At 30.1% G+C, this 24,530-nt stretch overlaps 3 protein-coding genes across 7 annotated transcripts; all 3 read right to left on the bottom strand.

The window, feature by feature from the left end:
- Positions 1-368: 368 nt before the first annotated feature.
- On the bottom strand, positions 369-4,701 carry ppk29 (pickpocket 29). 3 transcript variants are annotated; one of them, XM_036374310.2, is made up of 10 exons: positions 4,527-4,700; positions 4,133-4,466; positions 3,565-3,701; positions 2,962-3,058; positions 2,715-2,905; positions 2,545-2,600; positions 1,924-1,971; positions 1,507-1,594; positions 815-933; positions 369-631 (listed from the first exon to the last, which is right to left on the bottom strand). In XM_036374310.2, exons 1-10 carry the CDS (start codon positions 4,583-4,585, stop codon positions 543-545), a joined length of 1,218 nt encoding a protein of 405 aa, XP_036230203.1. In that variant the 5' UTR covers positions 4,586-4,700; the 3' UTR covers positions 369-542. The 3 variants fall into 3 exon arrangements, with proteins under 3 accessions (XP_036230203.1, XP_036230202.1, XP_069965102.1); XM_036374309.2 differs by having other exon boundaries at positions 2,545-2,627; positions 4,527-4,699; XM_070109001.1 differs by lacking the exon at positions 369-631 and adding an exon at positions 1,324-1,360 and having other exon boundaries at positions 880-933; positions 2,545-2,627; positions 4,527-4,701.
- Positions 4,702-10,204: 5,503 nt separating this feature from the next.
- LOC106617572 (SLIT-ROBO Rho GTPase-activating protein 1) lies at positions 10,205-17,370 on the bottom strand. Of its 3 annotated transcripts, none has more exons than XM_036374300.2 (18): positions 17,288-17,370; positions 16,720-16,815; positions 16,061-16,244; positions 15,625-15,790; positions 15,462-15,551; positions 15,255-15,386; positions 15,053-15,181; positions 14,491-14,994; positions 14,173-14,440; positions 13,901-14,113; positions 13,736-13,841; positions 13,451-13,675; positions 13,321-13,391; positions 12,469-12,569; positions 12,339-12,418; positions 12,036-12,282; positions 11,108-11,512; positions 10,205-10,964 (listed from the first exon to the last, which is right to left on the bottom strand). In XM_036374300.2, exons 2-18 carry the CDS (start codon positions 16,793-16,795, stop codon positions 10,617-10,619), a joined length of 3,345 nt encoding a protein of 1,114 aa, XP_036230193.2. In that variant the 5' UTR covers positions 16,796-16,815; positions 17,288-17,370; the 3' UTR covers positions 10,205-10,616. The 3 variants fall into 3 exon arrangements, with proteins under 3 accessions (XP_036230193.2, XP_069965080.1, XP_036230194.2); XM_070108979.1 differs by having other exon boundaries at positions 15,625-15,787; XM_036374301.2 differs by lacking the exon at positions 17,288-17,370 and adding an exon at positions 17,139-17,279.
- Positions 17,371-18,337: 967 nt separating this feature from the next.
- TM4SF (Transmembrane 4 superfamily) lies at positions 18,338-21,988 on the bottom strand. Its single transcript, XM_014234761.3, has 5 exons — positions 21,582-21,988; positions 21,091-21,279; positions 20,827-21,012; positions 18,706-18,906; positions 18,338-18,643 (listed from the first exon to the last, which is right to left on the bottom strand). Exons 1-5 carry the CDS (start codon positions 21,645-21,647, stop codon positions 18,425-18,427), a joined length of 861 nt encoding a protein of 286 aa, XP_014090236.1. The 5' UTR covers positions 21,648-21,988; the 3' UTR covers positions 18,338-18,424.
- Positions 21,989-24,530: the final 2,542 nt, after the last annotated feature.

Raw genomic sequence — 24,530 nt, 5'->3', positions numbered from 1 at the left:
GAGTCAGCTTCCCCTGAAGTCACCTGGTGACTTCCAAATCAAACCACATCGAGGCGCAAGAGTCACCTAAGCCCTGGCCAGGCATGGTGCCTGCTTTTCTTTTATAGAGCCAGCTGGTAGCCAGCTTCCCGTGAGGTCACCTCATGACTTATAATTTACATCACATCGAAGCACGAGAGTCACCTAAGCACTGGTCTGGCACGGTGCCTTCTTTACTTATATACAGACAGCTTGCCGTGAGGTTACCTCGTGGCTTTTAAATCACATCAGATCACATCGAAGCACGAGAGTCACCTAAGCAATGGCCAGACACGGTGCTTTTTATAGAGTCAGCGGGTAGCCACACAAAATTCTAATATAAAACAACATTAATAGTCAACAAGTATATTTGGACAAACCGTTTTGTAGAGCAAAAACTATAATCTTTAGCTCAAAATTCATAAAAACAAATTACATATAAAACGCTTTTTAAAACAACAGTTTCATACATATTTCATAAAGCGTTTAAAATATTTGTTATTGTTAAGAAAATAAGTACGTATCTAGAGTTTTTTTAAACAAATGTATATAATATCAATCACACTTAATATAGAAATACCAATAAAAAGACCAATGACACCTCCAGCTGAAACTGAATAAAAAGTAAAATATTATAAATTATCTATTCAATATAAAAGTTAATAGCATAAAATGTATTTAGTATTTAGTATTTTTTTTTTTAATTTTGGTATGAGTGGGAATGCAGAGACAGAATTTTAATTTTTTGTGTAGTTTGTAAGGAGTCTATAAGACTCCTTTTGCTAAATGTACTTACCAACCAAATCTTGATAAGATTGAGTAACACTTCTTACACAACGTAGTGGGGGAACATTTTGTATTTCAACCTCGACTAGTGCAAATCTTGGACGAGCTAATTTTTTAATTTCATTAGACCTAGAATTAGAAAAATCAACAAATCATTCGATAAATATAAATATTCATTTTAAACTATATAAATATATAATATATACATATGTACTTACAATATTTCTAAATCTATTATTTTACTCTTTTCACATATGGTACCTAACAAATTATAATATTCGTTACAGTTATTAATCGATTTGCCTATTTAAAAGCAAAATTATACTCGATGAAATTGATTAGTATGACAATTCAAAATAGCGATAGATTGTCAATCCAAAAGCTTTGTGAGATATCTTCAAAGATAGGTTCACCTAGTGTAATGTAATCGGTTAATATACGTTTAAGCTTTGAAAATATATTTACGTTATACAGATGTATTAGTTAGATTTGGACATTTTTGAAATATAAAATAATTACCGCTCTCTGGAAGAACATACATGTAGTTCAAAGGCAGCTTTTGTTATTAAAAATATATAACGATTTGATTAATCTAGATTTAAAAATGTTTTGCGAATAATAATTTTTGTAACAAAAACGTATAGGTATTAAAGAAAATACTAAAAGTATATATGTATATGGAAATTATAATATTTTTCTTACCCAACAAACTGAAGCTTCTGCTCCGAACACGACGGATAACATACATATTTTTCTCTAGCGATTTGTTTTGCCTTAAAAGTTATATCCTCTTTTTTAATGTCAATAATGGATTAGAAATAAATAGTCGCTTATTCAATAATAATAGGCATTAGTCTATTGTTTTATAAGAGACAACCCACACCGGATGTGCAAAAATTGCTTTTCCTTAAAATTTGGTCGTTATTATTACTCTTAAATCTTCATTGTAATATTTTTCAACATGGCAGGTATTTTTACATAGTAGATATGTGGTGGACAAAATAATACATTTTAATCTTACGATTGACAAACGTGTTTACTAATCCGGCGTGGATTCCCCCTCAAATAAAAACTATGATACATTTATTTATTTACATTTTAATATATAATAGTATTTACCTTTAGATATACATGCCATTCCCCGAAAATCACAGAAATAATTGAAATCTGTGAAAACATAAAAAAATAAAAACTATTATTTACTATCTTTTCCCGCGGCTTTGCTTGCAATAAATCCCGTAAATAAATATCAAAGATCATTTACAAAGCCGAATAACTAATACATAGTTGTACACGAATACTACACTGCATTGATCATGATGGTGGTGGTAACCATTAGTATTTTATACTCTTGCAACTTGTTGCTACAATTTTCGATGACGGGAAGTAAAATATAGTTATACAACTAATTGGGTCTATGACCTTCAATATAAGTTAATACGATACCAAATTTGATTGTAATTTATTCACGATTTCGTCGAATAATAAATAATAAAATCTTTGGCAACGTTTTTTAATATAAAGTTTTGCCAACACCTGAAGGATGTTCCCCGACTTAGATCCTAACAAGTTGCAAGAGTATAAAATGATTGGTTACACCCGAACTTAGCCTTCCTTACTTGTTTGTTTTGTTTTTAAAATGTTTCGTAAATACAAGTCTACCTATAGCTGAGTAAAGAATTCAAATGTTTATAGCCTAAAAAATGTTTGAATTTATGGTAAACATTGTATGAAACTTACATTTTATCGGAGATGTGAATAATGTGCAATTACAGTATTTTAACTCCAAAATTACTCTGAGATCAGACATGCATGATGAAAAACTAAATATTACAAATTTTATGTTAACATCTAATTGTATAAAGCTACGTAATATATTTGATCTTACATATGTAAAATATACAACTCACCTGTAGTGATAAGTGGATCCATAAATTATTTCATGCGGAAACTTGCATTTTCTTTTTTCAAAGCTTTGATCATTTACTGTCAAGCTATTTAGCATTTCTTCCATATTATAAGTATATCTTATATGATCCTTTCCCAAAGTTTGTGAAAGTAATCCGAAGTATGGTATATCCACGTTGCTATGTACGTACATCTATATTTAATTGAATCAGTTCTATATACAATTTTTAAGTATGCTAATTTGCAAACCTCGTATTTCCAAAGTGATTCTTGTTTTAGAAAAAGTTTTAATGATTTCTTCGCTTCAAACGGGCTAAGTCGTAATGGCAATTCATCTAAATTGCGACTATTTTGATTTGATGAACATAATTTAAGATTTGATAAAGATAATTTAAAATTTCAACTTCAATATTATGTAAGTACTACATACATAGATACTCGGACAACCAAAAAATAAAATATTTTCACAGTAGAGGGGTACAGCAACCCCGCCTTATTCCTTGAGCTTTCCATCCGTGTAAGTGGGCAGTAATGGCGATAGTGATTTTATAAAATAGTTTTTATGGAATTTTGTGTCATACGCATCCGAATTAGATCGTCAAAAATATTTCTTCAACTTGACAAGAGGATTTTAACAGTTTATAAATATTATATGATCATTAAAAATTTTAAATTGTTAAGCAAACCAAGCAAAATGTGTGTACACATGCGCATACATGTAACGTGAGCATATAAATAAATTTATTAGGCATATACATATGTACACACATATTTAGTATTGCAAAATATTTCTAGTTTTTTATTGCTAGAGTTTCTATGCATGCTACTGTACGTTGTAGGAACAATGCATACTAATCAATAAAATTATTGGCTAGAAAGCAATAACCCATTTCAAGATCATGAAATTTAAATATTTCAGCGCAGTTGTGTTGTTTAACTTCCAAAAATGTGATATCTGTTATAATGGATTCACAGAATTGTGTAAGTAACTGCAAAAATTAATTTTTAGAAAAATTAAAGGCTTCAATTAATCAAATATTAAAAATAATATTCTTTTTTGTAATATAATGTACTTTAAAAATATGCAGAATATTTATTAAATTTATTTTAGCAATAAAACTCTTGAGCTATTGTAATTTTTTATTTTACTCCATCAGTCAGAAATGAAAGCTGAACTACTCAACTCTTGAACTCTTTTAATAACAGATCTAAAATTGACTTTCCAAGTACATTCATGTTAAAGCTCAAACAATATTTCATTGTTAATTTCTCCGTTTACGTTTTGTTCATGACGTCACGATACACCTTCATAGTTCAGAGATTTATAGTAATTATAATAGTTTTGAACGTTATATGATAGTATTATCCATTTTCTACATACAAATGCACTTATGCAGCTGAATATCGATCCGCCACTTACTTGTTCTCTTGCAATATGAATATTTACTCCACAGGTTGAGTTAAAGCCTCTGCAGTAATCTTCTTTGGTATTAATGTTAGTCGGTGTGATGAATAAATAATTATGAATATTTTTTATGTAATTAATATTCTTTTGGTTCAGAAAGCGCATAATTTCCACATTAGACCGACTCTTAGATAAGCAAATTGATACAGATGGGAACGTAATATTCCAGTGTAGAAATGAAGTTTCGACGCTTATACTTATAGAATCGGAAATATATCTTTTTAACATTAAAATACAAATTACTGTCATATTCCAACAAGATATGCCTATAACAATAATCCAAAATAGTCTGAAAAATCGATCGGTGACACTTAATTATAACATCATATTAACAATGTATATAATGTACCTGGTCGTTGTATAAAGCTGGAGAAATTTTTTATAACAATTTATGATTAAAAACATCATATTTGGTGTTTACAAAATTACTAAAAATTAAATTTTTTTATGGTACATATGTGTATGTATATGTATGTATGTAGGCTTGTGTCTCCTTTCGTAAAGTATCTGTAACTGTAAGTGAAATATTTTTCGTCATTCCTGTGAGCATGTGCATGCGTGTGAAACGTGGTAAACGGAGCCACGCAAGCATAAAAACATATGCATACATGCCCATAAAAATGGTTGGACCATGTGATTTATTTGTGTAATATTGGAGCACTCCATTTGTAATGCAGCTGTAGACTAACTCATGTCTCTGCAACAGCTTTTTATTACACGATCATTGGTTCATGTGTTACCGAAATTTGTCATTTTACGATGTGTAATCGACTTCATGTTAGAAAAATGAAAAATATTTATTTTTCAGCATGAATACCACGTGGCATTGTACAAACTTTCGTTTTCTTTTCCATTCTAATTTTGAATTTCCTGCCCTATCACGTCGAAATGTTAAATGGACCAATACTCATATGTATTTACATACATATACCATCATACGAGGCCACCAGGGACACCTTATACCAGGTTTGTTTCATAATTTCTAACTTGCTGGAAAAGCGTTTCTTAACCCAAAAAAACTACCCCAAACTAGCAGAAGAGAGCACAAGTTGAGAGCGGAAAAAGCTAAGAGTGCTAGCCGAAAATAGCTCTTGCCATATGAAGAAACAACTGTTACAACAAATGTGTAAGAGAGATTTGACGAATTTGCTTTGATTTTGTTTATTTTAATAGTTTCGAGTTATAAAAATTATAATTCTATTGATAAATTTCAAGTGTGGATATGATGTACTTATTGAAAAAAGGCATTTTGATATTTTCTTGCTAATTCCGGCTAGCTTCTCTTTATGAGAGTAACTTCTCAATTCGCTCAGTGTTGCTCTTCCTGATAGCTAGCAGACACTAGCAGTTAAGAAACAAACTTATAACTGAAATGTGGATAATTTTGGAATAATCTATTATCCATGTGGAAAGCTTTTTTTGAATTATGTAAGGTGTACATAATAGTAAGGTGTTTTTTAGAGATTTATATGCTTATTCTTGACCTGACATATAATGTAAAGAAACGTTTTGTATAATTCAAAGTGTGCAGTAGTTGTTCCGTACAAGTAATGCACGTAATCTTGTGATATAGAATATATAATAACATATACATATAAATACAAAACCTGGAATACTTCCGTGATGCGTGTGCGAATATAAAAATATGGACACAAGTAATAACTCAATTTTTTTTTTCAAAATAAATATATTTAATTATGCACACATAATATATATATATTGTTAATTGTAATTTTTGATCAGTAAATTTTTATACCTTACGAGATTCTGTAACTTCTTTAAAGTATGTAACTATTGGTAGCTCTGCAACAAATGCGTTACTTGTATTTGGTAAATTGCCTAATGAATTTGTGAAATTATTTTTTGCAAATAACATTTTTACGCCGCTTATGTTTGATATTCTCATTATAGCGGACTCCGGTGTGCTACTTGCCAAGGGTGGAGTCGACTGCAAGTGAAGGTCTATGACATTCCTTGTTGTATTTATTTGTACTATATTGGTTCTTTTATTGTGTCTGCTTAGTTTTGATCTAGTAAATTTATTTGTTTTTTTATTTCTTAGAAGTGAGACTTGGGTTGATGAACTATGTATCGTTGCTATTGTTGAACTAATTGTTATGTTATTATTTATATTGTCCGTGCTTTTCTCAAACGAAGGAGTCCATCGAAAGCGGCTTCTGCCTTGAAATTTACTCTTTGCTTTTTTCATGTTTCTGCCAACAGTACCAAGTAATAACTCTTGTTCTTTGGTTTGTGTTGACAGCGTTGTTTGTGAGGATGGAGAATGTGTGGTGGAAGTATATTTCCCTTTTTCTCTAATTTTTGGTTTTAAAGGTCTTATGGGGGTCGGCAAAGCAGTTGTTTTTATATTTCCGTTCTTATTTTTCACACTTTCTTTAAAAACCAATCTCTTATTATTTTGAATAAATTTACCTCTTTTATGTATCGGAGGATAATTATTTGTTTTGTCAGGAACTGATATTTTCTCTTTGGAATAATTTGACATCTCTATAGCATTCCAAATAGCGGTAGTTGAAGTATTGTCTAAATATGGAAATTCGGTAATAGGCGCAGAAATGGTTCCGAAATCCACTGTTGGTTTAATTGGATAAGATCCCAAAGTTTCTGTCGTAGTCTGCAGCGAAATTTTTGGAGTAAACTCTTTTATGTTCTGTCTGTCTCCAGATGCACAATTATTATTTATTTCTAATGATGAATTTGAACAATTATTGTTCATTGATTGGTCGATAACCCAATTTGCTTTTGTAGTATCAACACTTGAATTCTCATATTCATATAAATATTTAGATTTATTTTTAGATTCATTATCGCTGATAGAATATTTGACAGTATTATTTAAAAATTGAGGAAGTGACGTAGGATTTGAAGTCATAGTCCATATTACAGGAGTTGCGGTATTAGATCGATGCATTTTGTAATTTATGATAGAGTCACTTCCATTATTTTCAGTTTGGTGTTTTTGTTTTTTAAACAACTTAAATTGTGAATTATTGAGCGTTCGTGGTGTTGTTATAGCATCTCCTATAGTGAAATAGATGTGAGATGTATTTATGGAATTCGGGACCGTGGTAGCGTGAAAAAAGTTATACATGTACGTATTCCTTGTGCTATGTTCAAAATATTGTGTATATGGGTTCCTTGTGGTAGTGTCAAATTGTAAAATATTGGAAATGTGTTTGGTTTTATTTAATGAAACTTTTTGGACGGTAGTTGGAATAGTAGGCATTTTTTCGACGCATAAAGCCAATTTATTTGCATGAGGCATATTCAAATTATGTGTGTTAACACAATTATTTTGTAGTGTTGTAATCGTAGATAGTATTGGTCTACTTAAATATTGCTCACGAGGATGAAAATTAGATCTCATATTTGCTTCAGATAACATGTAATAACTTGTTCTGGGCGTTGTTTTTAATAATTGGTTGGAATTTTTGAATGAGAACATGTAGTTTGACCATTTAATGTTCTTAGTCGCTGGCAAATTGCGTAGCGGAAAATATCTGAAATGATTTCTACTATAAATAAAAAGAATTAACCATTTTCTAATAAATTCAATCAAAGTTGCACAAAAGTGGTAAATAAAAGCAATTAAGTTATATTAAATTATAAAATATTATTCCGAAAAAATTTCTGAAATATTTTGTTATTGTTCTTGCCATAAGATTATCCGAGATATTACTTTTAATTTCAAATTGTAAAAATTATTTCAGAACAGAGCAATGCTTAAGATTATTTAAAAATTTGGTATTATTCGAAATACTGAACATATGTATGTATGTATATGCTTGACAGCAGCGAATACCTTTTGTCGTTCTGGTTCAATGTTAAGATGGCTCGATATGGATATTTTTTGGAAGGGAATAAATGCACTCTCTGCCGTCTCCACATATGATTGGGATAGTAAACAGGTAAATAAGGCAGTTGAGATCTCTCATTGTTATGGCGATAAAACGGTATTCCGTTCGAGCTTCGATCTATATGATCATTAATTATTGTTAGAGTATTAACATATTTATATGAGCAGCCCTGTAAAAAAGAACTAAATTATATCATTCAGGCATTAACTACAAACACAAATAATTACCTACCGCTTTTAACAATAATAAATATTTTTACTTAATATATTTATTTTCTGCTTAGATCAAGCATTTATTTTTGTTATTTTATCATGAGCATACCATAATGATGAAAAAAGTATACATACATAAATCTTCAAAAATGTATCATATACATTTTTCTTATGTAATTGATATGATTTATGAAGTAAAAAAATGTTGGCGAAACTACAAAGTTACGTAACATCTTTAGCTTGCATGTTTTTATATTTGAATTTGATAATGAATTTACACAGTCTACTAATTAAAGAGCTAAAAAATCAATTGACATTTAAATACATGATTGACTCCATGAAAGATTCATCTTTAAAAAAAATGCTCCAATAGTGTTATTAACATTGCGAAATGACTTGCCAATCAAAGGTATATGTAAGTACTGTCTGCGTATTGAGAAATGCTGAACTAAAACGTGTTGATCAGCTTTAATCACAATGTAAAAGTAGAATATTGGCTCTTTAACAATCTTCAAAGCTTGATATAAAGACTTTCACCCTCGATATTACCAAAAACTATTAAAGATATGTTTTAAAACATCTTTGACAACATGAGTGGATTTCTGCTAGCTTAAGTTTAAAACTGATACGAAACTGGATATTCGGCGTTGTGTTGTTAATATAGCTGTTTTGGATGTAATGCTAAACATGAAATACTAAGGACGAAAAAATTAGACCTCAACAGTGTTACTTTTAGAAGTTCGAAATACTGTAGTTGATAATATATTCGTTTTATTCTTAGTATTGCCAAAAGAGTGGAACTCCTGGAACCTCATTGCCATTTACGAAATTTCACATTTCTCTGGGGATTCGTACTTCGATGACTTCTCTACATTAAAACCTGTATAAATAACGAAAACCATGTGTCCCGCGAAATCCAACTAAAAATTGCTAATACTACTACGACTACTATGCCACTTTCAATTCTCACTCCCAAAACACATTTTAATTTTTTCGCTGATGTGATAAACTGTATAAAATTATTACTTAGTGGTGTTGTAAACACCGGGTAGGGGCTTGACTACATTTTTTGCTACAAATTGACGTTAACTTACTGAGCATTCTAACCATTGTAAATGAAAAACAAAGCCTGGGCTGCTTGATACTAACTGTTCTGACAATACCATCTTTTTTAAATTTCATAAAATGGAGCAAGTGTTTATATTGTTTGTTTTTGTTTTTTTAATTTTGCATACAATTGCACAACAAGAACGATACAACGGTAATTTTTTTGTAGTGATGTATTTTGAGTATTTTTTAAGGTCTCAATTTTTCCAAAAATTGACTTATCACTTTGGCACACTCTGTCAAAGATAGGTATTTACATATATTATATGTTGAGGTGTTTAATGTGCACTGTACCAAAAATGGACAATTCATCTAAAAATTTGTAGTTGAAGACGCTTAAAAAGCATTTTTTTCTTATTTATTTTGATTCTGTTATACTGGATTCTAAATTCACAATGTGAAAAAATGTTCCATCTTATATGTCTAAAATACTTATAGTACTATGAATTATATACTTGCACCCAGAACAAATAATATTAATTTTATTTTTATCAAATTGCGATTCATCTCAGTATTGTGACCGTGATTGTTGAACGATATTTCTAAACTGAGTAAATAAACTTTCGATATCATAGCGTTGTGTACGGCCAAATATTCACGCATGAAATCATCAGGCGCAAACGATTCACTTACCTTTTTTACTTGCATGTCTTGTGGTTTGAATTGAACAACTGTTTTTGCAAAAATACAGCACTTTACATACTTGAGTGAAAGTTGGTAAGAAGTGAAATTTCTTTAATATCGTTGTCATGATCTAATCATATGTTTTTAAATAACTACCGTATTTAGTTTAGTTTAAAAATGACATTAACTAATTCATAAGAGATGCATTTTATGTTTTGCAGCTATTTTATTTTAATAAAGCTATATTTCTATATACATACTTAAATATATAATGAAACACATCCACGAAAGAAAAATATCCAAATGTTTTAATATGAAAATTATTATTATCCACCTAAAATAGGCATTAATAGATACATCAAAAATGCAAATAATATTATATAAAAATTTCAAATTAATTATGAAGCAAGTATACTTCTATATATGTCGTTGTGATACCGACACGTAGTATAAATATATATTTTTTCGGTTGTAATGCCATTATTTAGGGATTTATTTTATTAATAATAGGAGGAAATGCTCATCAATGTATTTTGATTATACATAAATTCAAAAATATAAAATAAATAAATAAAAATGTGTATATTGATTACTGGAGGAATACATTAACAAGGCCTTTTACTCCATATTGTTACTTTTATTCGATTCAGCTCTATTTTCATTCGAATTCGTTTCATTATTTTTTAAATCATTCTGTTTGTGCGCCATTTGATATTGATTTACTTCGTGATCTAAAATAAATCCACATGTTTGCGCGGACGAAGGATTTATATTGGCATATAAATTATTTCCTTCTACAATAAAAAGATCATTTTGAGATTGTAGATCTTCACTAACTAATGCGGATTTTGAAGCACTGACTGCTTTGGGTAGATCATTTGATTTTTTTTTCTTCAGAACTGTCGTATGGTCCGCGGTTTTAAAAGTCACCGTATTTCCTTTTACCTGTGTTGTTTCGCCGATATCCTAAAATATAAAATCTTTATAATTTAGGACAGTCATTTGTTGAAATAAAATAAATAAAGTTCTTTACAAAATTCACGTAGTTAAAAGAAATTACATATACATATGTATATGTGCATTTCGAAATTTGTAGTATCATATATTACCTCTGTATTTTCTTGAAAAGCACACTCAAAAATTGATTTATTTTTTGAGATTGGTAAATCCATAACGAGATCGGGTGCAATGGGCTTCTTTTCGTATGGCAAATTGTAGCAACTTTCCTTGGATGTACCGCGTGATCTTACTTCCCATAAAAATTTATTTTTTTGGAATTCACTCAAATTCTTCAACTCCTCTTCGGTTGTATCGTCAGTTTTAATAGAATGTTCAAAATCCGCTGTAGATTGAACACTGTCAACATTAACATTTACCGGGGGTATGTTGGATATGACTGAATTATCTACTACATCTGTGCTTCTTTGCAATATTTCGTTGCTGCTCTGATGAGTGTTAATGGACTTTTTATTGAAATCGGAAATACATTGAATTGACTCCGGTGCCGGTAGACGCTATAAGCATTAAAATAGTAATTTGTTTAATTTATATTTCAACACAATTTAATGCATAGCTCAGTCGACAGTGGCCGACTTATACATTACCTATGGTCTATGGTTTTTAAGAGGTCGAACGAAGGTTATAAGCTTATTTAAAATCTTCATATATGATCAATTTCAAAAGCAAATATGTCCGTATAGAATTTCTTTCAGATCTTGCAATTGGTAGTAGTGAATTTAAACTTATTGTAGAATTTTAAATTTACAGTATAAGCATAAATGAATTTGTTTAGAGATCCTAATGAAAAAAAAGTTTATATATGATCTTCAAATTTGAATTAAACACTAATATTGTATGAAAATATTAAAAAATATGTATATTAACAGTATTTTTCCCTTAAATTTTCTAAATTTGTATAATCAGTAATATAGACAGAGCAAGTTTCGTCTTCAATAAGAGCGATTAAATCTCCTAATGTACAATTTCTCAAACAACATAAAATTTATAATGCTAATTTTACACGGTCGTTTCAAGTACCTCTAAATTGTCACAGGTGTTTACAATCTGTATTTCGGCATGTTTCTCGTAGTCATTCAAAGAATTATCTTCATAAAATTCATTATTGGTTCTTGAATTGTATGAAATGGGATCAATATTAGGCTGTAAATATACGTGACAATCCTCTTTCGTGGTTTCTGCTTGAATTTCAACAGTTGGCTCGTTCTCAGCATTGATATCCCTATGGTTGTATTGTTCAATAGAGATTTTGTCTCTGTCTTCTCCTCTATGTACATAAATTTTAATATTACTGTTTTACATTTTCAAAATATATGAACATACTTTATTCTAAGGGATATATATTTATCTGGTATCAAACCCTCTGTTCCATTTAATGCTCCGTGCCACCAATCATTAGATACCTGAAATATTCGATATTAACTTCTCTAATAATATGGAATGCAAAGCATACCTGTTTTCTTAAGATTACAATATCTCCTTTGCGAATTGATAACTCACGATTAGATCGCGCTTTAAAATCGAATTGAACTGTGGCTTCCAAAGTTTCTGATTCTATACATGAGGAGAAATAGTGAGATGATCATACTTTATTTATGAGTTTTAAGTTTTTTTTAAACATATATACTTGTTTTTTGTTTTCGTAGAGATTTCCGTCGGATAGTTTACTAAGAGAATTGATATGATCTCTTGGAAGTAGTGGTTTGGAACAAAAATAATTAAAATAGGTACGAGACTTACCCTAGCTTCTAAATATAATGATTTTAGTTATTCTAGTCGATTCTGCTTTTCTTTAAAACGATAGGAAGGTTTTTTGCTACAATAAACATTACCTGGCTTGATGTAAAAAAAAAAAAAAAAGAAATCTTTGCATTCGCTTCCCTATCTCTCATACATCCATATATTAGTTTTTTTTTTGTTTTTGCTGACGATCAACCTCATAAAGTATGAGTGCAAGATATCTTAATGCAATTAGGATTGAATATTTCGCTTAGCAATGTATTTTGCTTCTAAAAATTAGTGATAGCGGTCATCGCTAAGAGAAATTAGAAAGACTTGTTTATAATTTCCCCTCGTACCTTAACGAACGCTGAATTAACTGGCAATATTTTTGTATTACAGTTTTTTGGCAACTGGAATTATGTCAGATGCTTTCAGTTCGTAGTTCTCACTTGTTGGAGAATGTTAGTTTTTAAAGCCAATAAAGCCTATAGTATGTTTACAGACTTTCGTAAAAAAATAACTAGTTATGTATAATGTAAGTTATATGAAGGAATCTATTGATTATAGCTTTTTTTAACCTTACCATCTTCGGAGGGGCAAACTTCCGAGTCCGGATCTTCAGTCACATTATCAACTGGGGATTCTCCAACAAAACTATAGATTTGGTAAAGTCGTTAGTATAATTGATAAGATTGAGTAAATATGCATCTTACATATCCATGAAAGGTTCGTGAGATATATATTTTTCGTATTCCAAGCCTACTAAATCAGGCGGAAAAATATCATCGTGGTACAATATCATACATTTAATTAGCTCGTTTATCTGATTTTGGTATTGAACTTGATCTTTATCTTCCGGTGCAGGCATAAGGGTCGGGCCAAAACAAATAGCTAAATTAAATGCATCCATCATATTTTCATCCGCGTATTCCGATAGGCTATAAGAAAATGGTTATCATAGTTATAAAAAAACAATATACTCATTTTGGCAAACTTACTGATTTAGAAATGCGAATAAATAACGAATAACTATTAAAACCGTAGGAGAAAGATTGCTTAAAAAATTTCTTATTGCTGTTATGATATCCTCTTTTGAACGTATTTCTAATAAGAAAATTAAAACAATATTTATGTGGCACTTAAACTAAAATCAACTGAAATACCTGCAATAGACACAAAATGTTCAAAATATACTATAGGAAACAATGGCTCCCTCAACTCTCGCAAGTACAACTTTAAAAGTCCAGCAACGGAATTAATATCTGACGCATCATTTGTATCTGCAAGTGGATCTTCGCCCCTTTCAAATGCTTCTCGAAAATTTGAAATTTCCACTTGGGACCCTGAAACTCTAAATATTCCTTGATGATGTAATCCTGGAATATTTTAAATTAATTTATAAGTTATACAACTAAAGTCGTTGGTTATTTATTACCATATAAATTAATAACACGTATGCAGCTACGCATAACGAGTGGTACTTCCTCGCTGGTAAATTCTAAATATTCTTCTAAGGAACCGCCAAATAATTTAGGTTGGCCAGTAATATTGACACGTCCAATTCGTTTCCGGTTCGATGTTATGGCTTTCGTATGAGAAGGTAAACAACATGAATTGTCCTTAATTAAAACGTTTCGTAAAAATTCAGCCTTTGCGCTTAAACGTGCTATGCGTGAAGTTCCGTTTATATACTCTCGAATTTTCTGTAATAACAATAACAATTTATCTGAACGAAATCTGTGCAACAACTTACCAATATGTAATAATCTTCAATGTCCTGTTTCTCGGCTTTCAGCTTAGGTGTAATATTGCTGTTGGGTGTCTTATGTATATAATGTTTTCCTTCAGAAAAAATATCGCTGGTGTCATTGTCCTTGTTATTATAATGTTCCAAAAGTTTTGTTTCGGCTGTCTCGAGTGACTTCCAAACTTCGTCGCATTCAATGCGAAGATCTCGTAACCTTTGACCTAAAGTTTCCAATCTTTGTTCCATATCTAAATGTAATTCTTTTTTTATATCAATTTCAATGTTTTCAGTCTGATCCTGTTGGCATTGCAACTCTAAACGTTTAGGTATTATAAACGCTGTATGATGGTGCTCTAGAAATTTTTGCTTATCAGCTCGACAATCGATGGAGTGTATTAAATGTGAGAGATTATCTGCTTGTTGAAGAATTGCCCTTGATCTACCCTGGTCTGCCGAAACATGCATTAGTATCGCTTTTGAAATCATAGATCCAAATCCAAGATCCATACACTAATGGAAAAGTGAACTGTATTGAACACAAATGTTATTAAGGAATAATGTATCTTACATCTATTAGGTCACACAAATCTTCCACAAAATATTTATGTATCGTAGTATTTGAAGCTTCCAAACATAATTGGTACTCAGTTTTAGCTTTTAGCGCTTTCAGTCTTGCATCTTTATATTTTGTATCTCTCTGAAATTAAAGACAAATATTTTATATATCTCTACTACTCTATAACAATACCTTAAGTAAAATAATGCTTTACCTTGACTATTTCTTTTTCGGTAAGTTTATATTTCTTATTCCGTTCCAGTTTTTCTTTTGCAATTGTCTGCTCCAATTTTTTTCTCTGGGCTTCTGCAGTAACCAACTTTAGTTTAGCTGATTTACATTCACTCTACAGAAAAAATATAGGTACATCATCATTAAATATTATTTAAAAAAAAAAAACTTTATTCAAGATCCGCCTAACCTCATATCTTTGATAAGTTTTCATTGTCGTATGAAGTTCTTGAAGGAGATGTTGAATATCTTCGTGAATTTCATATCCTATTAATTTAACCTATTTAGGAAATATGATAATTTCACATTAATAATTAAATAAAAACAAACAACTTTTCAACTTATAGTTTTACCTTTTTATATATTCTTTGAACATCTTCAATAGTGGTCTGTAAACTTGCAACAATACTTATAGAATATAGGTCGGCCAATATTGCGTGATCTTTTGACAACGACTGAGTTTCCTTAACTAAATGTTGCCAACACGCAAACGTTGAAAATATTGGCCAGTGATCTCTTCTAAAATAAAAAAAACATATGTTTAAATTTGTAATTGAACTCGTTAAATTAATATAGAACATAAAATAGAACATATACAGGGTTAAAAATTTCGGGTCTAATTGACCCAATACCCCAACTATATAGTTTCCATTATTGATTACGATTCGAGCCACACTTCACGTGTTTCATAATAGAACATAGATAAAAAAATTTCAATTTTTTTTTGCATCATACTAAAAATTTACACACATTGGGTTAAAAGCATTTTTTTTTTTTTAATTTAAGTACTTTTGTTTCTGTTCCTTGTGTTTTAAGAGCAATCCACGTGCAAACTTCTCTAAGCTTTTACTGTAGTCTAGCTCTAATTCTCCACGACGGCGAAAGAAATCTTGAATTTCTTGAATTAATCCAATTTGTGACTCCACCCTGGTATCAAGACATCGAAGTTGTTCATTGAGCTGTTGACGAATACCTAGAAATATTAATTGATTCCATTTAAATTACTTCAATCGACTTGTGTTGGAGTTGTTTTAACCAAAGTAAATGGTAAAAGAGTAATCACTTCCTACAGATGTTCAAATTATGTTATATCTGTATATTATTTAAATTTGAATTGGAAAATAATAAAAAACTTTGAATATAATTATTCTAATTTGTTGTTAAGAAATGTTCTTACCAAAATGTGTAAATAAGTGCACCATTAAAAAAAATTTAGAAAGGGGAGGATATATTTAATAAAATATTTAATGACAGAACAATAATAATTATTTTTATTTACACAATTTTATAAAAGTTGCAAATAATGATATTAGCTAGATTTAATATGTATACACTCCTATTAACAAGCTTATGGTAGTATAAAAAATATTTACTATTAAATAGTAGCAACTAATGTTTAAAATAAATAATTGAATGAATAAAGTTAAAATAATATTTTAATTACTTACTACTGAACATAACGATCTTTCTTGTAGATCCCACTCTTTTCATTGGGCTCTTTATATCCTGATCCTTTTCGCCCATCTTTATATGATCAACAAAATCTAAAATATAAAAGAAAAATTTAATTTTAAAATTGGCTACGAAGCCATTATTCATTAAGATCCTATTTGCCATTCGGAGAATATATAATACCAGTCGGCTTAAAAAGAGATAGTTGGTAACTCTACATAGGACATACAGACAAAATTATTTCGCTCCTCCTTTTTTACAATCTTTAAATTTTTACCTAAAAACTAATAATTTCTTGCTATTACTATTACGGGTATAACATACATATACGTAAGTAATTAGATTAATGAATTTAATAAAATGAATTATGGGTAAACAAAACAAAGAAAATACAAATATTGTAAACAATTCAAACCGGTTCATCCCATAATGTGTTGGAGTATTAGTAGCCTTTAAACCAAAGTACAAACAGTGAATTTGTCAATTATTTTTTGACTGTTATTAAGTTATAAACTTTTCAATAATTAAAACAAATAAATCACGAATTTCCTAGAATAGACTTACGAATCTTAGGAATATGTATACGCTTCTAAAATTGTTTTTACGATAGCGTCGTATTAGTGCGATACCTGGTACGAAGTGGAAACTGAAACATATGTGGCCTAAAGAACGCTACAGAAGGTATTATATTCATATTAATTTTATTAAATATGTATTAAATTCGACTCTTAGAATGTAACACAACTGTCGTGGACCGAATTAATTGATTACATCCTTTGCCGTTCGTAGGGCGCTCGGGTCTACGTAACCGAAACGGACCTGATTTTTTTTCCGACCAAGGGCTGTTAACTCCGTATATTCCTCCAAATTACTTCAGTATTGTTTTCCTCCACTACACCAAAAAAAACAACAACTACATAATTTGCAACGAGTCCGCAATTCGAGTCGGACAAATTTCAGCATTTCCTTTCATTTCACAGTCTCAAATTCTTCTACGCTTCATGTACGCGCTTATTCACCATTTTCTAAAATATTTTTACATATTTTACATACATACATTTAGTACATACAAAATTATATAATAAAATTAAAGTTTCTCAACATATTGTAAATATTCATTTGAAATCCACCACCAAGTGCCAACCGTGCAAAATCGACAGGATCTCTTCGTCTTTCTTCGTCGTACCCTCGACTACGACAACCAGTTTAGGCGGCAAAAATAGTCCTCGTCTGAACATACACAGAGTGAGCTCGAGCTACTCGGGCTCGTTCGAAAACTGTTGTTGCGCATTATCAGCAACTTCTTTTTTGGTGTTACGCATTCCGCTCACACGAATAACATTTGTCAGGCAATTTTCTCGCATTCTTTTATCAAAATCATAATTTTATCAAAATCTCTTACCAGTACCAAAAATGAGACATCGCCGCACCAGCATTTATCGCCTGGATGCACAGGATATAGTTGAAGAACACTTATCTAAAACTGTCGTTTTATGGTTCCGATAAAACATTTCCTCATCGAGGCTCGTGTGTTGCTCATTACAGAGCACATCGAGTTCCTCCCACTTACTTATTTTATATACTCATACCAAACATTAAAACCAAAGAAAAATATTGAGGGTCACAATTATCTACATTCCATCTCAATTTACAATATGTAAAGAATTAAATTATTTGTCCATTTTAAAAACTAATTGTCTGTCATTTCGGCATAGTTGGTGGCTTAGAGGATTTAATAATCCGATGGCCTGGTGCTGAGGGTGAAAGACTAAGTGGGGAGGGCATATCATGACGTTTATCTTGTATTGATAAAGGAAGAAATTGTTGTTGACGCTTCTTGTTCAAGTTGCTTATATTGTGATTATTTTCACTTTTCCCAAAGAGGATAGCTAAATGAACCGCACAAAATAAACCCAAACTCTGAAAAGTGAAATGGGATTAGTGAAATTTTAAATAATGTTTCAAGAAATAAAAATATTTACCTGCACAACAGCAATGGTTGCAGAGCCTAATGAAGTAAAGAGTAATCGATTTCTAATTTGCTCAGATACAACCGATAAACAACCTCTTTTATAATGAGTGTCACATGCAGATTCATAAGCATGTTCTGGTCGGGAGCAACAAGACCACGGGAGGGAAAGCCGACGGTAATCCAAGGGTCCGTCTACTCCGCAACACTGTAACTATAAGTATGGTTTTTATGGTTAAAAAGTAGTATATACCGTAAAAAACATTATTATTAATAGTATGTTTTGACCAAAAATTTGACGTGATTAGATTACATTTAATCTATTCACTATTCTAGACTGTCCTCACTTCCGCTGGAGATTTGTAAAATAGCTGTTTTTGTCATTCAAAAATTCGCATCGTTTAGTATTTATTAAAAGAAAATATTGTAATGTCGTTCTTTGTTATAAAAGTTGGCTTGTTTTAAATATTTTTCATTCAATGGAAAAAATGGACGCATTTTTTGATTTTAGGTGCGTAGCAATGAGACTAGTCAGTGTGGAGCAAATTGAACATAGTCTATTTGGATAAAGGTATGTATGTATATAAATATTATATGTATTATAATATTTTACGTTTAATTCAAACATAATTCGTACATAATTCAGACTCGTGGCCAAATGTTTTAGGCAGTCGTTTGCCAGATGAATTTTGATGCATTTCTTTTCATTAATTTGTTTGTTTACGTTGTTTTGTCTTTATAGTGTATAAAGCAGCTGTGATAAACAAACAGATGGCGCTAAATCCGAGTCGCATAAGGAGATTTCGAGTAGATTAGATTCAAATCACCTCGGTGACAAAATTAACAACCGTCATTTTTATATGGCGAAGTCTTGCTAAATTCAGTATAATAGTGAGATAATCTACTCAACAGCCTAAATCTTGTGATTAGGTATCGGTCGGAATATAATATAAGCTGAATAGAAATTAAGCTAAATAGAGCACAAAGCAAAATCATTTCACGAGTAATTATGGATTATGCTTATCAAATTAGTTAGGAAATATATTAGTTTATAACTCGAAGTTCTAGTCTGCAATCCAATTAGATAAAAAACAACATCTGATTTATACCATCTATAGAAACTCTGATGATTATTTTATTATACCAGTAGTTTTACTTTATAATCCAACTGCAAGTTTTTGGTATATTTGAGTTGTTATGACTTGGTCAGGTTTCTGAAGGGGATTCAACTGTTATTAAAATGCTAGGTTCTTGGTTTGAAAAAAAGCAATTAGATGTGCCAATCGGTAGCTTCTTGCTGTGTTGATTTGGTGAAAATTTTACTACGGTGTAGAATTTTGCTTGCCAAATAGAAAGTAAAATTTTGACAAAAGAAATTCAAAACAAACCCAATTGATTAATAACTAAATTAGTAAATTAAATAACATTTTACAAAAGTATATTGCTTGGCTAATAATAATATTAATGAAAAAAAAAGAATTTATTTGAGGATTTAATATTGATTGAGTACTTTAGGAAATGTGCAAGACTTTTAATTACATGCTCCATACTTATATCTTCATCTATACAAAGTTTTAAACGAATCTTTTGTGGATATTGTTTGTCTTCATTCGACATTTATATCTGAATATTTAAATGGAATTTTGCAATAACAAGTTAAAAAAATTGAAACATTATATTATATTTTCTGCAAAATTCAAACATTTGATGTCTGAATGTTTTTTTTCCAATGAAGAACTTATTTTATAGAATGTGATTTCATATTTTCTAATTGCTGCTGCGGACCGTGCAAATCTATTCCTTGGTTAATAAAAGTGTTTTTGTAAATGCTGAACTAAGTAGAATTCTGCCGTTCATGGTTCATATTCACCACAATTTATGTATGTCTAAATTTCAACTGTCAAATTCTTTCTGCAATTTTCTACCGATAGTCATACAGCCTTATCTAACTGTTTCGGATTTTGGTTCATACTGGCTCTAAAGTAGTTTTTAACTATCTGATTTCACTGCATAGTGTATAATGTATTACAAAAACACTTAAACCTTTATACGATAACTATATGCTAATATATAATTTTATAAAATACATTGGTATTACACATATGTATGTATATCTTATAGATTATAGACATACCTGCGATTGCATACGGTTCCATAAATGCAAATTGTCAACTTTTGTCCTAGAAAATTTGTCAAGAAATTCAACAAACGAATCATCTATAAAAATTTCCACTGATGTTGGGAGGCTCTCACGCATTGCCAACGACCAGCCGCATATGAAGAATTGAATGCAAATGCATGCCACCAATGCCGCTATGAACTATAGATTTGCAAAATTAAAACAATTTTTAAAACTTTAAAGAAACGACCATTGTGAAGTGAACTATTTTCTTGTTACCGTTCCTAGTAGACATCGTTTTCTTTGATTTGTAGCTTGACATCCCATCCAACAGAGAAGAAATGTAACTGGCCCTAAACACAATAGGATGGCAGCTGGAGCCCATAATTTATTTTGGACAATACCGTAATAACCAGAATGACCCCATAACAAAATTGTACCAACTAGTATTTGGGCAGCACCAGTTACCTGAAAATTACTACATTATATTACCGGATGTTCGTGCATACATACAAGTATATGTAGATATAGATAATACTTTATATATGTCACATATTGTAGGATGTATGTGTACAGATAAACTAGTTACGTTATAAAACCAATGAGTTCTTGACCTTTGTAAGTAATTTAGTTATCATAATTGATGATTTAGTAAAATAATATTATCAATTTATCCTTGAGTTTATTTTAGCAAATCGACCTTCAAATATTTAGTACTCATTACTTTGCCATATCCATAAAAAAATATTAGTATAGTTGATGTTACGTACCATTAAGAGCACGACGTAGCTGTAAACTAAATATTTAAAACATTTAATCCGCTTTGTTAATGCCATATCATATGTCGACGCTTGCACTGAACGCGAACTTTGGGTGGTAATTCATTTACAAATTTAGAGGAATACAATTATTATCCAATGTAAATTTTTCCGCGCTCGTAATTGAGTCTATTTAAGAAGTTTCCAATCAAAAAAATTGCCTCAACATTTTGAAAAACTAAGGATTCTAGTTTTAATACTTCAGTATATATAGTAAATCGCAAATTATATTTCAGTTTGCTGTGATTATTATGTATAAGAAAGCACGATAAGTGAAATCAGTTTGATAAACTGTTTGACTTTTCCTGTGCTTGTGTTGCTGTCCTTCAAGCTTGCTTCCATGCACACTCACTCACTTATGTACAAGTGACGTTCTTTTTAAGCTTTTCATATTATCTATAACTTTTGTATTCCAACTACAATCTAATGAATCAAAAACAAATGGTGCCATATTTAAAATATGAAAAAGGGGTGTATGTATATATCGGATATATGGAAATTAAATAAATATTGGGATAGATTGTTTTTAATTTTAATACTAACTATAAGTTTTTGGAAAAAAATTTCTAAAATATCCATAAATAATTAATTATAATATATTTTCTAAACCAAAAAATCTATTAGTCCATACTACATTTCAACAAGCTCAGTTTAAGAAAAACAAACATAGTATTCTAACTGTATGTATGTACATATATATATATATATATGTACCTTTGTATATAATATTTATTTATTTCAATATAATAAAATCAGTGAATAAAATTGTGAAAATTTACATTTATTCACCTTAAGTATACTGGTTTTTGTTTATGTGCTTATATTATATAATAAACTAATTCGGGTACTTAGTATTTTTATGTTCTAAATGGACTAGTGTGCAAACTCGGTTGCATATGAGATACGGGACGGGAGGAAAAGAACGTCTATTTCATCGACTGCTAGTCTGACCAGTCATTTTATTTATCTCTCTCTCTCTTTCATTATCTATTCTTTAACTTCCTTCTTCTCATGAAAACAATCAGCTTTATACTAACAATTCCAGATCAATTTGAAAGGAATCAAAATAGGCCTATTTATGATTTTCGTAACGAAGGAATACATATGTCAAAAGATATATACTTTTCTCGAAATAATTTAGTAAAATAATAGCATAAAAAATATTAAAGATCGTAGGCCCATAAGTGTCCTCACGGTAGTCACTGTAACTTAGGAAATTTTTTATCTGAAATTAAAAAAACAAAGATTGCCTGCTTAAACAAAGGATTTTAAGAAAACTTGAAAATTTGTTTTTTTTTTGCATTTTTCGCAAGTTATAAGCACTTTTGCACTAAATTTGGCCACGTATTACCCTCTCAACTGAATTGTAAATGATGATAAAAAAATCCTTCGTTCAAGCAGTAGACAAACATGTTTAAAAGAGTAATAATGGACATTGTAGATATACAATTATGTATTTGACTCACTGTAAAATAATTAAAAAAGTTGAATAAAGATTCATACCTACAATACAATTTCAATTGAATTTACGCATGCGAAAAGATACACACATTTAGAATACATGAATATAAGCTTTAAAATATAAATAGTTAACAGACAAATTTAGTATTTTGATAAACGTCTGATATAGTTATAAGTAGGCGGCAATATGTGAGTCATAGGTGTGGATGACGTTGCAATTGGTGTCTGACGTTCTCACAACACACTAAGCAGAGTATATATAATAATATACGTGTTTTAAATATTTTCAGTTCTAATATTATACTTCTTTGCGTTTACGATTGTTGTCTTTATGTTGGATACATTCCATAGATGGAAGTATTTATGGAGCGCGGTACTAAGAGACACCCCCTAGCAACATATTCGTAAGTCAGGATATGTTTCTCTTATGTTGATCCTAATGTCGTAAATATAAAATATTGAACACATAAGGTGTATAAATAGATATACACCATTAATATATTTTATATGAGTTTATGTCTGTATAATGTATGTATGTATACCATGTATAATTATACTACTAATGAATCGATGTTGATTAAAGGATATTCAGTATAAAGACATTTGTATTAGTGCTATAGTATGCAAGTAATATATATATATACATTATATTTATGAAAGTACTTTTCAGTTTGATGTTTTTGTGAAAATTTTTATTGGTAAATTTTTCAAATACTTGTATATGTATATAAATTAATAATAATAAAATTCAATGTATTTCTAAAATTTCTTTTTATTTATAACTGCTACTGCAAACAAATGTATGTACAAGTATATGGTTGCGGACAATTTGAGATCGATTATTGATCAACTAGGAATGAAAATGTTATTGTATTTTATATATGCACACAGATACCATAGACACTTTCATACGTATACCATATGTGTATGGTTGTAATTTCAGATTGGGGAAATAATATTTTTGTTTTCGCCAAATATTCCTTAAGATTTCTCATATGTACCAAATGTATACATACATACAGACGCTGCTATAGATATCTATACAAAAGTAATATAGGGGAATTGTACACGTAGAAAAGCTTAAAATAAAACATTGAAATTTATTAAGTTTGTGGAAAATTTTTAAAAATAGATTTTCGTAATTCACTAAAGCTACTACTTTCTATTTTTTAACTTTAGTTGTTATAATCCATTCAAATAATAAGGAAATAAATAAAACTTATGAGTAAGATCATGACATTTTTTGAATATTTATTGTGCTTCTAAATATTTATGGATGAGTAAACGACTATTTCTTCATACACCTCATATAGTTTGTGTGCAAAAGCTTTTTCTCTCAGTATAATATACCTTAAACGAAGAGAGGGTAAACGAGAAAAAATCAACGAGTCTCTTGAACATTGGCCATCTCTATCTAATAACACAAAATTCAGATACGTT

This window comes from Bactrocera oleae, chromosome 4 (genome assembly GCF_042242935.1).
Source record: "Bactrocera oleae isolate idBacOlea1 chromosome 4, idBacOlea1, whole genome shotgun sequence".
Lineage (NCBI taxonomy): Eukaryota > Metazoa > Arthropoda > Insecta > Diptera > Tephritidae > Bactrocera > Bactrocera oleae.
This window is presented reverse-complemented; position numbering and strand designations above follow the sequence as displayed.

Bases quoted from the DNA above. Each gene is read 5' to 3' on its own strand.
- LOC106617572 (XM_036374300.2), bottom strand. From the start codon at position 16,795: ATGGGCGAAAAGGATCAGGATATAAAGAGCCCAATGAAAAGAGTGGGA. The intron at 15,552-15,624 runs GTAAAACTATAA...TTTCCTAAATAG, and splicing joins TTCAAAGAATATATAAAAAG to GTTAAATTAATAGGATATGA. The intron at 14,441-14,490 runs GTAAGTTGTTGC...TTGTTATTACAG, and splicing joins TTGAAGATTATTACATATTG to AAAATTCGAGAGTATATAAA.
- TM4SF (XM_014234761.3), bottom strand. From the start codon at position 21,647: ATGGCATTAACAAAGCGGATTAAATGTTTTAAATATTTAGTTTACAGC. The intron at 21,280-21,581 runs GTACGTAACATC...AGTAATTTTCAG, and splicing joins GCTACGTCGTGCTCTTAATG to GTAACTGGTGCTGCCCAAAT. The intron at 18,644-18,705 runs GTAAATATTTTT...TTCACTTTTCAG, and splicing joins CAACCATTGCTGTTGTGCAG to AGTTTGGGTTTATTTTGTGC.
- ppk29 (XM_036374309.2), bottom strand. From the start codon at position 4,585: ATGATGTTTTTAATCATAAATTGTTATAAAAAATTTCTCCAGCTTTAT. The intron at 4,467-4,526 runs GTACATTATATA...TCGATTTTTCAG, and splicing joins CAGCTTTATACAACGACCAG to ACTATTTTGGATTATTGTTA. The intron at 1,972-2,544 runs GTAAGTTTCATA...ATGTTTTCACAG, and splicing joins ATTCACATCTCCGATAAAAT to ATTTCAATTATTTCTGTGAT.